Below are 15,869 nucleotides of genomic sequence, written 5' to 3'. Positions count from 1 at the left end.
CCTCTTGAAGAAAAAATGCACAAAAATACTATTAATGACATATTTTTAAATGTTAGAGCACTGACATTTAATTACTACTTTCCTGTGTTATGTTTTAATTTTTGCTCTGTGATTGTTTTAAGTTATTTTATGTATACATTTTGCATGTATACAAATGATGTATGTATAGATTTTACATGCATACAAATGACGTATGTATGCATTCAGTAAGTAACCATGCAAAACACAATCATTGCTCTGTAATGTTTCCATTACAGATACTTTGCATGAATGATGTACTTAATTCCCATCAGTTCTTCGCAGTCAGGACATGAGAGTGTGCTCTCCTAGTCATGCAGTGTAATCTTAGGTTTATAATAGTACCTTCAGGGTCATTATGGATGGATGGATGATAGCAACAGCTAGACTTTGCTCATGCAAGATAATTGCTGAAGTAACACAAAAACAAAACATGGTGTGACATATAATTATATAAAGTGGCCTAAAAGAAAAGGGAATATAAAGTATCTTTTTCATGTCCTCAGCCCTCTGGCCCACGTGGAGAACTGGATTTTGTTCTGATGTATGGGTCGCAGATGTGGTCTGACTACTGACGTGCTCTGAGGGGCAACTTTGATTATCCTTTTTTTTTTAAATTGTGAAAATACTGTACAGAGGAGTTACAATTACATGGGCAAAATAATGAGTACATTTCTTATCAAGCATTGTAGCCTCCTCCTTTGTTTCCCTTCCCCATCCCTTCCCACCCTCCCCTCGCCCCCCACTCAATCCTCCTCCCCCTGCCACCAAAGTTGTAAAGTTTGTTTTTCCACATGACTAACTTTGATTATCTTTATGTTGCAGACACACCTAGTGAAACTGCTCCTGCTGCACCATGCCAACCCCTGCCTCGTGAACTGTAATGAGGAGAAGCCTTCAGGTAGGTGGTGGTGCGCTGAGAGTTCCGGAAAGTCCCATTTTCTTCCTTCCCTTGAACAGGTTCCTCTGTCATTAGCACAGCTAGGAAATGTGAGCTTGACTCTCCTGGGCAGATGTGAAAATGGCTGCCATTCCGGCATGACCTATAATCTCCCCAGTGTGCCCGCAGGAGGCCAGGGCACAGGGGACTTCCTTTTGTTTTTCCTGAGTTGATCTTCCAGAGTAATTGACTCATTCAACACCACTCACTTCACAGTGTGTTTTGATAGTTATTTGGCTGGGTTAGGGTATTCACATATACATTAGGATATTTAAAAGAAATATAGTATTTTCTGCACAGGAATTTAGACTGAAGAAATTGGAACGATCAGTGTCATGCTAATTTTAGATTGAATTCTTAATTTAATGTCACTAATTTCTGGTAATAATCTTTTAAAGACTTCTATAATTCTTTTTATCATCATGGTTTTCTCTTTTCTCATAAGGAATAAATAACATGTTCATTTGTAGCTTTCAAAATGAGTTACTACTAGTAGTTAATTCCATGATATTTAAAGTGGAAGAATTCTAAATAACAGAAAAAAGTCTAGTCTACATAATATAATTTTCACAGTAGCCACTGATCTTAACAATGAAACAAATTTATTTCTTTTTCTGCTTGCAAAAGCCCTTCATACCTTGCACTTACTTGATTATTTCTAGGGATAGATTATCTGACAAAGTTCCAACGTAAGCCATAAAAAAGTTTGCTAAGAATGAAATGACAATTATTTTTCAAGTTCAGCTTCAACATGAAGATTCACCTTGAATCTCTCATTTTATACATTATCATCCAGTAAAAATTGTCTTCATGTATTTTTATTTGTAATTAAATAGGCATGATAGCATTCATGCGTGTATGTATGCACTAAGGGGCTTGAACTCAGGGCCTGGGAGCTGTCCCTGAGCTTTTTTGCTCAAGGTAAGTACTCTGCCACTTGAACCACAACTCTACTTCCAGCTTTTTGATGGTTAATTGGAGGTAAGAGTTCTGGCCAGGCTGGCTTTGAACTATAATTCTCAGATCTCAGCCTCCTATATAGCTAGAATCACAGAAGTGAGCCACTGGTGCCCTGGGACAAGATAGTCTTCAAACACTAGTGCTGTAGTCTTATCCCTCCCTTGATGGTGTTTTCTTGGCTTGTGTTTTTTAACTGCTGAAAAACTTATATCGTTTAATCCTATCTGAATTATTGAGAGTAATAAAGTGCGACTATCATCGCAGACTTTGTCTGGCTGTCTTATTGTTTCCTGTAGACATTGCTGCCTCTGCGTTTATTGAGAAGATGCTTCTGAAAGCTGAAATGGCCTGGGAGGGAAAAATGCAAGAACCACTCCCTCAGGGATCTCTGCCTGGCCCAATCTTCACAGAAGAGGAGGCCTTCGAGGAGGAGGGACAGGAGGTTCCAGCCCTCTCTAGTAAGCTGTAAGTGTCTTCATCCAGCAGGGCATAGCGGTTAGATGATGAGCATATATGTACTCATGAGTATATATGATGACTGTATATATCCATATATCATAATATATGGTGAGTGTATAAACATGTGTGTGTATATATATCATATTTATATATATCATAATATAGGATGAGTGTGTATATACATATCAGTATTTATGACCTCCCCATGAACAGGTATAGGGCACTGCTCAGGGAGCGGTCAGGGAGCGGTCAGTTACTTTTATCCCCACCTGTCCTGGTTATTAGACATTGCATCATCCATAATGAAGCCATCTCTCAACTAGAAACTGTTATAAACATTGAAATTGTTGATCAACACACTTACACACGCAGTCCTTGACAATGAGCTTGGCACAGCTGGTGAAATCTTCTGGCATGTTAAAACACCACTACACGAGTACCATGAGACTAAAGGTCCGATTTTACACACTCCCCTGGAGTTCAGCTAATCTAATGATGAGGGGTCTGAGCACTGTTCTACTGGCAGGCTGTGCTAAAGTAGGAAGAGCACAGAATACACTCATGAAAGTAACGATTTGTTGATTCTGAAATGCCTCCTAAAAGGGGGACTTCCTGTTGTTAAAAGCATGAGATGGAAATTGCCTCCCTATTCCAAGTCTGAAAAAGTGTAGATGTGGTAAGAATGACTGTGATAATTTACCATCCAATCCATGTCCATTGGAGCCATGAAGCAAGAATGGATTCTCCCTTCTTCATCAGAATAGACTACCTGTATACAGTGTGGATATGTACACACACTCAGAGCACACGTAATTTACATATCACATGCACAGAAAGAATGTCTGTGACAGTTAAATCCCAAGGGAAAGAAAGTTGGTTCACAGCTGGCAGGATAAGAGAGCGGGGCTATTTTGAGGACAATGTAAATGATCGGAATGAGATAGTTGTGATAGGTAAAGAAATATTAAAATGGAAACAAAATTAAAGTTTGGATTCAAACCAAATTACTTTACAATAAGTTATGTGAGATAAATATGTATCTCTGTGGGTGTTTGTAGTTTTGTGTTGGGTTTCTACTATGTGTGAAAGATCAAATAAACCCAAACAACCAACCTTCCCAGCCCTATTGACTTTTTTATTAATGGCTGAAAACAAATTAATCCTCTTATAAAAGAACTGATCGATGATGTATCTGTTCTACACAATTAAGTACACGTTTAATTACATTTTCTTCCTGTTGCCTTCACTGTGAGAAAAGGGCAAGTAGATCTGACTGGTTTAAGCACTCTTAAATTTTTCTTTCATAACTCTCAGCTTTGGTGTATTTTATCTTGGCTATTTCCATTGTCATTACAATATTATAAGTAAACAAAACTAGGAGCGTACATGCATTGTGAACAAACAACTAGAATAGTTGATGTTTTCATGTAGAGAAGTTGAATTTCTGTATGTTCCTCCTGACTTTATTCTGTAGGAGAAGGAGAAATATAAAAGCTCAGAGATTTCACTGTAAGCAGCACAAGTGTTTTTAAGAAACAAAAAAAAAATGGTGCTTGTTGATTCCATAGGATTATGTGTATTTAATAGGACAATGGTGGTTGATTTGGACAAATTTCAGAAACTTGAGACATTTTCTTTATGAAACAAACCAGCGAATTCACATAATTACAGGAAATACATCTGCATCTACTGTGGCTCAGCCTGCGTTAGGGAAGGGTGCAGTATGGGGCTTCTTCCTTTAGCATTGTATTGGAAACTTCTGGAAATTTCCATTCCACCTGCTCCCTGAGTTAAGGTGAACAGAGGCTGTGGCGATCCAGGTCTTACTGGCTGAAAGCAAGTGCTTTTTGAATGCTTTGATCACCAGCATTTAAAATATGCAGCCTGGCCTTCTGCCTGTGCACAGAAATCCTTCGGCTTTACACAGGTGCCCAAGAAAGGAAACCGAAGGAGAAGAAGCAGAGACCGCAAATTAGAGTCGTTCTGCAATAGCTCGGCATTCCTTCAGGTCTCATTTTTGCCCAGTAAAGAATAGTGCGTATTTATTGATAAGGAATGCATACAATTAGAAAAAAATAGTACTTGAAAACCAACCTGTGTGGCCTTTTCTACAGAAAGAGTTTGTGTGACTTTTATTTCCTGGATTTTTAGAAACAGCATGTATAGGCACTTTATTTTTTTCACCATATTTTCTTTTTTATTGTAAAAATACTGTACAGAGGGGTTACACTTACATGAGTAAGGTAATGAGTACATTTCCTATTGAGCTTTGTTAACTCCTCTTTTATTTTTCCCCTACCATCCCTTCCTTCCCCCTCCACCCCACATTGTAAAGTTTGTTTTCAACATAGTGTCCTGTACATTTCATTGTCACAGTGGGTCAACCTGCATCCCCACTTAAGCATTCCATTATATCCCTTCACCTCCCCAAATTACAAATGTATAAACAAGATGCAGAACATCAGAATCAAATACAATGAAAACGGGTTATACTGTGGGGGAAGAACATACAAAAGAAACAAAAGAAACAAAAGAATCACAGAATGAATTGTAAGTACATTAAAAACAAAGCAAGAAAGGAAAAGCCACATGTGTCCCTGTCTTGGGGTACATGTGTCCCTGTCTTGGGGTACATTTTGCTTAACATCATCTCATATGGTAATATATACAGAGCTTTTCACCTTCTCTGCCTGTCCCTTGCAAACAAGGGAAACCATGGGACCTATGTATCTTTGGGCCTGTATAGCACTTTAAAGGGTCTGTGCATTTTGGAGAAAGTTCAGATTCTTGCTCTTCAATGTGCGGCCTGGGTTTCAGCATCATTTTCTCACGAGGGAGTTTGAGAGGCCTGCAGGACCTCTAGCCCCACCAGGCCTGGGCCAGAGAGCGTATTTCCACCCAGTTACTTGGGGAGGTGAAGTTACCATTGTAAGGTGAAGAAGGCATCATGTCTCTATGTTAACTGCAGTATGCTCTTTATCTCCAGCCCTCACCCCAGCTCCACATGAGTGAGCATCACCTGCCTGCTTCCCTTAGCAGAAGCCCCACCTGCCCATTCTTCTGACTTATAAACTTGCTGTGCTTCTTTTTCAATGTCTCAAAGTGTATTTGGCTAAAAACGTCAAGAAATAGGAGTTAACTCAGAACACAAGTTGGATTTCCTTCCTGTTGTAACTCTTCTCATTATTAATTACAATTTTATTATCCTTAAGTCGTTGTACAAAGGGGTTTCCATTCACCATGGGGTTTTGGTTCCCTTTGTGGGGTGGTGACAGTGTCTGACTATATAGCCTAGGCTGGTATCAAACCGTTAATCTCCCCTCCTCAACCTCACAAGGGCTGGGATTTCAGGCATGAACTACCGTGTTCAACTTCAACTGTAACTCTTATTCATTGTCATGTAACGTGCACTAAATCATGATTTAGTAATGATAAAAATTATTACTTTTACAGTGCTCTACTTTCAGAAGCAATTGCTGGTCTTTAAATGTCTGAGTGGGAAACTCCTGTTATTAGGAGAGCCCAGATAGTGAATTCTCACTGATCTCTTTGAACCGGTTGCCACTCTGAAGGTCTCTGTGCATTGCATGGCTAACCATGTGCAGGTTGGTTTTAAGCCCATAGGTCCTATTCTGCCTTTATAAAACACAGCGATCCCCATGCTTACTGGTGCTTTCCCGCCTCCTCCTTCCCTCCCTCCCTTCTGAGGCCCCTCTCTTATATTGCTGGTGCGTCCTCCAGTGCCCAATCCAGGATTACTCGCCCAGGGATTTTCACCACTGAAAGTGCTAATTTTGTCACTAGTCTTCCATTTTCACCGTCCTAGGGATAGAACCCACACAAATTCTGTGTCACACCTTAGCTGGAAGGTGCAAACAATATCGTGGTCATTTACTTAATGACAGTAACAGTGTTCCCAGCTATGGTTTATTTTGAAAGTTACATTATTTTTGAACATGGGCTACATGCTTTATGTAGATAATTTAAAATTCAAAAATACCATATTTTTTTTGTCAGTCATGGAACCTAAACTCTAGGACTGGGAGCTGTCCCTCAGCTCTTCAGCACAAGGCTAGCACTCTACCACTTGAGCCACAGCACCACTTCTGGCTTTTTCTGCTTATGTGGAACTGAGGAATTGAACCCAGGGCCTCATGCATGTGAGGCAAGCACTCTACCACTAAGCCACCTTCCCAGCCCCCCCAAAATACCATTTAAAATTATGTTCTACTACTGTGCTGGTTTTTCAGATACCTACCAGGCTTGGGGCATCAGCAAATTGATTCACGCCATGCACTTCTTCAGCCTGACACCGTGTAGTGGGAAGGTCATTGGTATTTGCAGTTCTAAGACTTTGACATTGGTTTTAAAGAAGAAAATGACCTGAGTTCACTGCTTGGTCAATTTTCAGTGTGACTTTGTCATCTGAATGGCCTATTTGGGTTCAGCTACTTGACAATAAGTAGTTAGTAGGATAAGTTGAGAAGATGATAATCTAGAAGTTTCCCTGTGACAGAAATCCCGAGGCAGTTAACATAGTGCTGCAAAGCTGCTTATGAGCTACCACTGTAACTGTAAGTGGAACCACAGGGAGCAGTGGGTTTCTGTCTCCCAAGCACCTCCTGGTCATGTGATCTGTGAGTGGGAGTCACGTGCCACTGTGACCGTGGACAGACTTCAGATCCCCCAGATACCTGCTCACAGCCTGGGTCTGACACTCCCAACCTTGTGAACAACTTAGTTGACTTAATTGTGACATTGTCACTCACATGAACAGTCTAAGTGTTGTATTATAAACAATGGAGCTGGCTTTTGAACCTGATTCCTGGGACTGTCTTGGGTTTAGATTCTTAGAATTCAAGCCAGGTACTCATGGCTCACATCTCTAATCCTAGCTACAGAAGAGACTGAAATTTAGAGACTCAAGGCTCAAAGCTAGCCCAGGCAGGAAAGTCCTTGAGAGTCTATATCTAGAACAGCTGGCAAAAATATCAGGCTGGAGAATGGCTCAAATGGTAGAGAGCTCTGCTACCAAATAAACAAATCCCTAGAATTCCCCGCTGTGATCAGAGGGTATTTGTCACTACTGAGCTCTCTGATCACACCCGTTGTGTGTTAAGGAGATGAGATGATTGTGTTCAGGGTGATGAAAGTGTGAGGCCTTCGGGCTGATCCAACCTCCAGGAAGGAGAGGAGGCTAGATGTTGAGTTGGAACACAAGGCCCGTGATGGAATCACTCCCACCTCTGCTATGAAATCCCAATTAAACAAAAATAAACTATGACCACAGAGCTAACTGGGCTCTTGTGGCTGGTGAGTGTAACATGCCTACAGTGTGATATGTGTCAATTCTACAGGGAGAAGGTGTGGAGTTCTGCCACGGGGACCATAGGCCTTTCCCTCTGTGTGTGTGTGTGTGTGTGTGTGTGTGTGTGTGTGTGTGTGTGTGTGTGTTTGGTTATACTGGATTGTAGAGAATAAAGTTGTGAGGGTAAGCCTGTACCCTAGTGAGTCTTATAGGATAAGTGTAGTAAATTATCAAAACTGTCAGGAATTGAAAAATCCTTGTTGATCAGAAGTATAGGTGCCTGGAGACCCCCATAATATAGCTGGAGTCTGAAGTAGAGATAGACCTGTTCAGAACTTGATCCATATCTCCTGGGATTTATGCAATGCTGAGTGGTCAGCTCTGGACTTGTATGCAGTTCAGCAGTGAGTGTTCATCGTCATCATCGTCTTAACTATCATTACCATTATCATCTTCAACATCATCATCATCATTTTCATCTTCATTATCATCTTTACCATGACAAGAGTGTTCCCGTGTTGTATTGATGAGTAGCTAAAAATTATTGATGACATATTTACTATCTGCCTCATTCTCAGGTCTGCATAAGCAGCACTGAGGAATGATTGGGAAACAAATTCCTTCATCTATGTATTACGACTAGGTCTGAATCAAAAGCCAGACACAGAATTAAGCCTTTTCCTTAGGCCTCTGAGAAGGAATGCCGGCATCTGTGAAGGGAGGCTGCTTGGGCTGTGAGGCTCCTGGAGTCATGCTGGGCAGCTCACCCATACTCCTGAGTCCCCGGTGCAAGGCTGGAGTGGAGACTGCCCGGCAGGGAGTGGGCAGGTGGGGAGGAGCAGAGCTCCACAGGACTGAGGGCTGCAGGGGAGGCCAGGTGGGCTGGCCCGGATCCCAGGGTGAGAAGAAACAGCAGTGGGGATTGTGGGGAGGGGAGCGGACTGAGTCCTACAGTGAGTTCTTCCTGACCTCCGTCAGAGCTCAGAGCACCCATCTGACTGACACTGCATTTGTGGACGCTCTCCAAGCACTCTGCTTCCTGAGGCCGCTCACCTGGGATCTGTTCACCCAGCTGGGGCTCTGCCAGGGTCTATTCTGAAGACTGCTGCTCGTCTGAAGATAAGGAATTTGCACGTCCAAAAGAACTAACATTTGTCTGATTGAACTTCAGTCAAATGCCCCCGACACAGCATGGACTGGCAATTCTTCACGTGTGGTGTGTGGAGACTCGGGACTCCAGCCATAGGACCTCGGGACCCCACTGCACTCATTCTCTGCTCAGGAAGGGCCCTAGGCATCACTCCTGGCTCACAGTGTGCAGTGCTGCTGGGGACAGTCTTCACCAGTGCCAGGCAATGGAGAGAGGCTTGAGAGGCCTGGACTCCATACACTGGCTCTGTCATTCGGGCAGTGACAAGACATCAGCAGAACTGAAAAGTATCTTTGCCCTCTGACCCCATGTTCATGGTGGCTGCCACCCAGGCCATTGCACCTGCTGGAAAAACTTGTTCTTTACATGCACTGAGAACCTTCAGAGCCAGCCCAGCCATAGTCAACCTTCTAGAACAGGAGGGCACTTTGGATAAGCCCGAGGACATGCACAGCCCTGATTAGAGGGCAACACTAAGCCCTGTGTTTGCTAGGCAGGTGCTCCACCACTTGAGTCAAGCCTCTAGCTCTAAACCAGCCAATTGTAGAGATGTGAGAAGATCTGTTCAGGGCATCCCAATGAGCATCTGAATGACTGAGCAGAGATACTGCACCTTCCCCTGCCTGTTATTGTTACTCTTGACAAATGCACCTCGATGTAGTTAATTTTCCATCATCTCTACAGTGCTCTGAAATGGCTCCAGTTATAATGGGTGGTAACTGCTGCTTTCGTGATGCCTGTTGCCATTCTCAGAAATAAACTACTTCTTCCTACAAGCATACTTGCTCTGCATGAAATGCCCTTTATGTTTATTGAAATTAGGAGATCTTGACTGAATCCAGAAGAGTTTATAAACGGATTATCCACTGGTTTATTCCCATCTGAATTTTCTTCCACAGTGAGAGTTAAAGCTCTCCAATGCACCAACTGGAGCTACGTTTTACAACATAGAACGATTTCAGTTTCCTGTTTGTGGAGCGTACCTCTGGAAAGCTTCTCTTAGAAAATATACTGTTCTAATCCTGTAGTTGGCTCTTTCTCATTCATCAATCTGTGTCTAAGAAGTTCTTTTGTATGATCAAAGTAAGACTTGGTTGTTAAAGATAATTCAGATAATTGAAAGTATACAGAGGTGTGAAACAAAATCGCTGTCAGACTCGAAGTCCAACTGCATGTGGGAAGTTCCTCAGGCTGGCAGGCCGCATGAGGATTGCTGCCATGGAGGATGGGTTGGGTTCAATCTGCCAAGGCTGGGGTAGGGTTATGGAGGGCGGGTGGAGGGTGGTGGAGGCCTGTGGGACCCAGGGAGGAGGAGACTGCTCCACAATTTGGCCAAGTGTGTTTGCTTTTGCTTCTTTCCTGTACTGAACACCATGGCGACCTGCAGGGGAAGGGAAAGAAACTGGATGATATGGAAGTCACTGGTATGAGAGACACATCTACAAAAGGTCAACTTTTCTGTATGGTAATTAGACCGCCATGAACTTGAAATTGAAAAGAGGCCAACAACTGCACTCTGAATTCTAGGTAGAGTTGTAATTGAGTATATGAAGCAATTATATATTTGAAATAATGTATAAATAATAATATTTATAAAATTCAATAAATACAATATAAATGAATACTATATCTGTTATAAATATAAAATATTTATATATAATATATTACATATTTATAAATAATATCTTTGAAATAACTATATATGAAATAACTACATATAAAACTACTATTTAAAAAGATATATTTTGAAATCTTACAGTAAAATGTTACAACACAAATTTATAATGTATTTGGTTCTTTTGAACATTACAAAAAAAAGGACTTTTTGACAGTGACATTGATATAAAAACTCTATAGTAGCTTTTATGTAGTTATTTTGGCTCTGTTTGAATTCCCTTATTAATATTTGATACAGCCACAACACATTGCCCATGATTTCATATTTAATGCCTAAGTCAATTATATTTTAATTGATTTCTTGATTGCTCTTTTCTTCATTTGTTTGAGATCCGCTTTCATATCTAACTATCTTGCTTAGTTCAGTCAGGAATTTCAGACTTAGCTTTTAAATTGCTTAGTGATTTGCATATTACAGTTAAATGTGCCTCCATAAGCATTTTCTCTGAGAGTTGCCTTTATAATTTTTTTCTTAGATGTGAAATTAATGGACAGTTTTTAGACTTCCCGTTGATTTCCCTGCAACTCACAAACACTGCTTCCTCTCAGGCTGAAGCACTTTCTCAAGTCCAGCTCTCCTGTGGCTTTTGATTGACAGGGCCAGGGCAGAAGAAAACTAATTACAGTATTCATTGTTTCCTGTAGCAATCCCCTGGTGCTACCAATCGCCAAGCAAGACAGCTTGTTGGAAAAAGACACGATGTTCAAAGACACCGCCAAAGGTGCGTGCAAGCAGCAGACAGAGGACAGCAGCCCCGAGCACTCCTGCTTGAACAGTTCCAACAGACCTGAGCAGGTGTGTATCACTGGCAGCAGTGCACTGGTGTGCATCCCCACAAGCCACTTTGTATAACCAAGTGTGGGTCACAAGAAAGCCTCATCAACATGGAAGCTCCTATTTCATTAGCACTTTGTGCTCATTGTCAGCAAACGTCAGTGCTATTTTGTTTGATAACCATGTGAATTTTATAGTCTTGTCCCCTTTATCAGGTAAGCTTAGCCACTGCCCTACTTCTTGCATATTTCCAGCTTTTGATTACTTTGTGGTTTCCTGCCCCAACACTTCAAATACATGTAAGGAGGATGCAGCCTTCAAGTGAGGTATCACCAGGAGGGTTTGTGCCCCACAGTGCACCCTCACCAATCCCAGCACCCAACTGATGAAGGTCCCTTTTGAACTGAGACAATAATGTGCTTGGGATTTCACAAATTAACTGATTCTTTGCATTACCATAGAAATAAGTCACTTGGTGTCTATGTAAACAAAGCTAAGTACCCTCATTACACCTCACCCATCCACCCTGCAGTCAGGGAAGTGTGTGGAGGGTTGGCGATTGGCACCAGGACCCTGGCTGGCTTCCACTCACCATACTCAGAGCCTGCACCCTATAATCCTCATGCCCAGTCTCACATGGATTTAATTCTCACAGCCACTGACAGATACTCACCACTGTTCATCACAATTCCATACAGAAAGGAAAGTGGCTTCGTTCTATAAGGTAGAAGAACATCCAGAACCTCACAGATGGGGGATGCACACACAGGGCTGCACTGCTGCTCAAATTTGTTTCTTCAAGTGGAGAGGAGTAAGCCAGTATGGGGGATGTTCGTGGCATCAGCAGATTCCCTGGTGGAGGAAGCTGCAGGTATTTTGCAGAGGGCTGGCACAAAACGCCCATCACGCTGCCCCTTTTCCCCTCCCTGAGATCTGATCCCCCGCTGGCTCTCCTACCAGTCCCACAACAGCACTAAACACTCACATTAAGAAGCTAATCCCATAGCTGGGCACCAGTGGCTCACGCCCATCATCCTAGCTACTGAGGAGGCTGAGATCTGAGGATAGCAGTTCAAAGCCAGACCAGGCTGTGAGACTCTTATCTCCAATTAACCACCAGAAAACCCAGCAATGACGCTGTGGCTCAAGTGGTAGGGCACTTGCTGTGAGCTGATGAACTGAGGGACAGCACCCAGGCCCAGAGTTCAAGCCCCACAACCAAAAACAAAGCTAATTTCATGTAACTCCAAAATTAACTATTTATTTTGTTTTGGTTAACATTTACTCAAAAAATACTAGGAAAGCTGGGTCATACTCACTCCTAGTTTTTTTTAGTCTTTAAAATACCAAGAGAGGGGTATGGCTCTTGACTATTCAAGTAGTTATTTCTGACAGAGCCTTAAAAGTATGTGTCTAGCTCAAGGTCAAATTATGACCATTTAGTAACTTTGTGGGGATTATGTGAAAGGCAACTTGAGAATTTTTTTCTCTTAAATGCTGTGAAAGTCTAGAAAAATAATCAGTGCTTGGGGTGGAGCTCACTGTGGATGGTGTGAGGTCGATTTTCCAAAATCATTTTCTAAATACATGAGTTATGATTAGAATATGGTACTTCATTTTGGAAATGGCATTTCTACAGTTTCTAGGAACCTGTGAAGCTATTTCTAAATAGAACAGAAAACAAAATGCCCTTCTGAGCCGTGGAGATGCTGGGATGGAACTGTGTTTCTATCATTAATGCATCGGGGTCAGTCAGAGCCTGCAAGCACTGTGGACAGACTCTGTGAAGGCACTGGGAAGATTGCATGTGTGCATGTGTGCAATATTCACAGTCCTAAATTTAAAATTTTCAATATTTTTTACCCTCCAAACATTTAACAGAACTATAAGTAAATATTAAAATATAAAATATAAGTAAAATATATGGTATAAATAAAAATATAAATATACTTAGCTATTATACATGTATGTAATACATATTACATATAATATAAATATGTATAAGATGCAAAAGCAAGAATAAAGTACAAGTATAAGCATGGAGAGCACACATAAACACAAATTATACAGACAAATCAGTTGTTTTTAAACTTCTGCTATGGATATCCATGAACTCATGCACATTCATAAGACTTGAAATTTTTTCTGTTTCTGCATTATATGTTTTTTTAAAAAAGAAAAAGAAGGGCTGTGAAGGTGGCTCAGTGGTAGAGTGCTTGCCTTGCATGCTCAAGGCCCTGGGTTCAATTCCTCAGCACCACATAAGCAAAAAGAAAAAAGCCGGAAGTGGCGCTGTGGCTCAAGTGGTAGAGCACTAGCCTTGAGCTGAAGAGCTGAGGGACAGAGCCCAGGCCCAGAGTTCAGGCCCCACGACCGGACCCAAAAAAAAAAAGAAAAAGAAAAGGAAAAACATGGGTGCCATAGTCTATCTAATCTCTGCTTCTCAGAACATGTATTAAGCCCATAAAATTAAGGCATTGTTCATTTCCAATTTAGAAATGATAGATTTCTCTCTAATTAAAAGACCTAAATTCATCTGTCTTTCCTCGGAACATTGCTCAGTTTTTAAAACCCTGTCATTCTGTGTTAAATGGAAAAAGAATGCATTTTCTCTTTGTGGCAGAATCTCACAGCTGCCTTAGTCTGAAGAGAAATACAGAACATAATGGAAATCACAAGCCAGAAGTCAAGACTGTGCAAACCATTGCTTTTATATAACACCTGTGATAGGAGTGGACCTTAGGTTTGGGAACATACCTTATAATCAAGTTTGTCAGCTCTCTGTTTCTCTACATTACGGGTGGGGAAAAGGGAGAGTCAATGTGTTCACATGACCTTCCATGCACAAGGTATTGTGCAAGGGGTGTGCATTTGCACACTTGTGAGTATAAAACACGGATCTTATCTGCACCCATTTTTTCCTATGGCTTTGAATACATATTTTTCCTTTTCATTGAACCACATCTTTTTAAATAACAGTTTTAAATGCATGTAGCCTTCACGCATTTGACAGGTCATTGAAATGGAGCAGTCAGCTGTGGAGGCTGATTGGAAGACCATTAGAATTGATCAGACTTATCCTCTGCCCCGTCAGGTGCAGCTCATGCCTCCCGCTCCAAACGATGACCTAGCCACGCTCAGCCAGCTCACTGACAGCAGCCTGCTCTACGAGATCCAGAAGCGCTTTGCGAACAATCAGGTCTACGTGAGTGCTCTGCCCAACCCGCCTCCCGTGTGGCCCAGTCTTGCTAGTAGTGTTGCCTCCCTCCCGTGTGGCAAATAGTGCAAGTGGTATGTGCATAGGGCCATCTGGCTGTGCGGATGGCTGAGCTTGAATGTCTCGGAGTCCAGGTTCAGTCAAAAGGCAATTCAACGAATCCTACCTTTTACAGCTAAGTATTAAACCAATACTACACATGTGGACACAGGTACTCAGGGCAGTTAGGTTTTCCCGTGATTGCCATTTCCACTGGCTGCCATTGCTAGAACAGGCAGGGTCTGAACATCACCTACGGAATGGCTCATATATCAGCCACTTAGCCTGCAGATCTGCAGGCCACTGTCCATGCACAAGGGCCGTCTTACTACCCTCACAGAAAGCAACTCCGTTGTTGCTCTGAATAGTCAGCAATCATCACTATGCATAAAACATCAGAAATATATGCACAGACTTCTGATGGTAAGAGTTGTATAAATGACTTACAGTGGTTCTATCATGTTCGGTGTGTTATTTCTTTCAATACTGATAACAGTGTAGACAATCTATAATTTCACAATATCTCTACTCTCTCCCTTCCTTTCTTTTTCCTCTCTTTCTCTCTCTCTTTCCTCTGTGATTTTGTTACACTCATTATAGAACACAGGGCAATTCAATCAGGAGGTCTGTAGAGAATTGCGATTAGGCACATACCTGCTATTCTTTCCTGATAACACTCATTTTTCCTAATCTACTGAGAAATTGATTAAGTAATTTTCATGTAAATGTGAAGTCTGAGATTTCCCTCCAAGTAATAACTTGTCAGATACTGATTTGTCTATGAAAATGCAATACAACATCTTAATGCTTGGATAAATTGCCTGTCACAGTAAATATACTCAAAATTAAATACTTGTATCAAAATTAATGGAATTCAATCATTGGCATAAAGTAGGGAAACTTGATTACTTTGATCTCTGTCACCACTCTGTTTTTATTTTGTTATGTGGGATTTTAATTCCACGTTCAGTACATTTTCCCCAGCATGATGGTTATGTACTATATAACTCTGCATTATAGAAAAGAGCATACTAGAAGACTGAATTGTTTTGTATTCCTTCATCTGCTTTGTGCTTCCTCTGTGGTCTTGTCTCTGAACTATCTATATAGGCTGACTTCTCTACTGCTCATGGCCTCCCCAGCCCTTTCTCTAGAAGACCCAGGCTTTGTAGACTCAGCCTTTCTCACTCTGACTCACAGTGAACTAGAATCATCTCTGTGAATCACAAGGGCAATCTCAAAGCTCCCAAAGCCCCCATCTTCAACTCTTCTAGATGTGTTCTTATGGGAAGCCAACTGTGACTCATTCCTGAAGCCAAATCTCAG

At 41.6% G+C, this 15,869-nt stretch overlaps 1 protein-coding gene across 1 annotated transcript in view; it reads left to right on the top strand.

Moving 5' to 3' along the window:
• Myo16 (myosin XVI) overlaps positions 1-15,869 on the top strand; it is a 267,093-nt gene that overhangs the window by 59,099 nt on the left and 192,125 nt on the right. The window contains exons 7-10 of the mRNA XM_013022725.1: positions 844-919; positions 2,215-2,383; positions 11,158-11,308; positions 14,382-14,492. Coding sequence (XP_012878179.1) covers positions 844-919; positions 2,215-2,383; positions 11,158-11,308; positions 14,382-14,492 — 507 coding nt within the window. The remainder of the gene's footprint in view (positions 1-843; positions 920-2,214; positions 2,384-11,157; positions 11,309-14,381; positions 14,493-15,869) is intronic.

Source organism: Dipodomys ordii, unplaced genomic scaffold (genome assembly GCF_000151885.1).
Source record: "Dipodomys ordii isolate 6190 unplaced genomic scaffold, Dord_2.0 Scaffold64, whole genome shotgun sequence".
Lineage (NCBI taxonomy): Eukaryota > Metazoa > Chordata > Mammalia > Rodentia > Heteromyidae > Dipodomys > Dipodomys ordii.
Note: the sequence above shows the minus strand (reverse complement) of the source record. Positions and strands in the feature narration are given on the sequence as shown.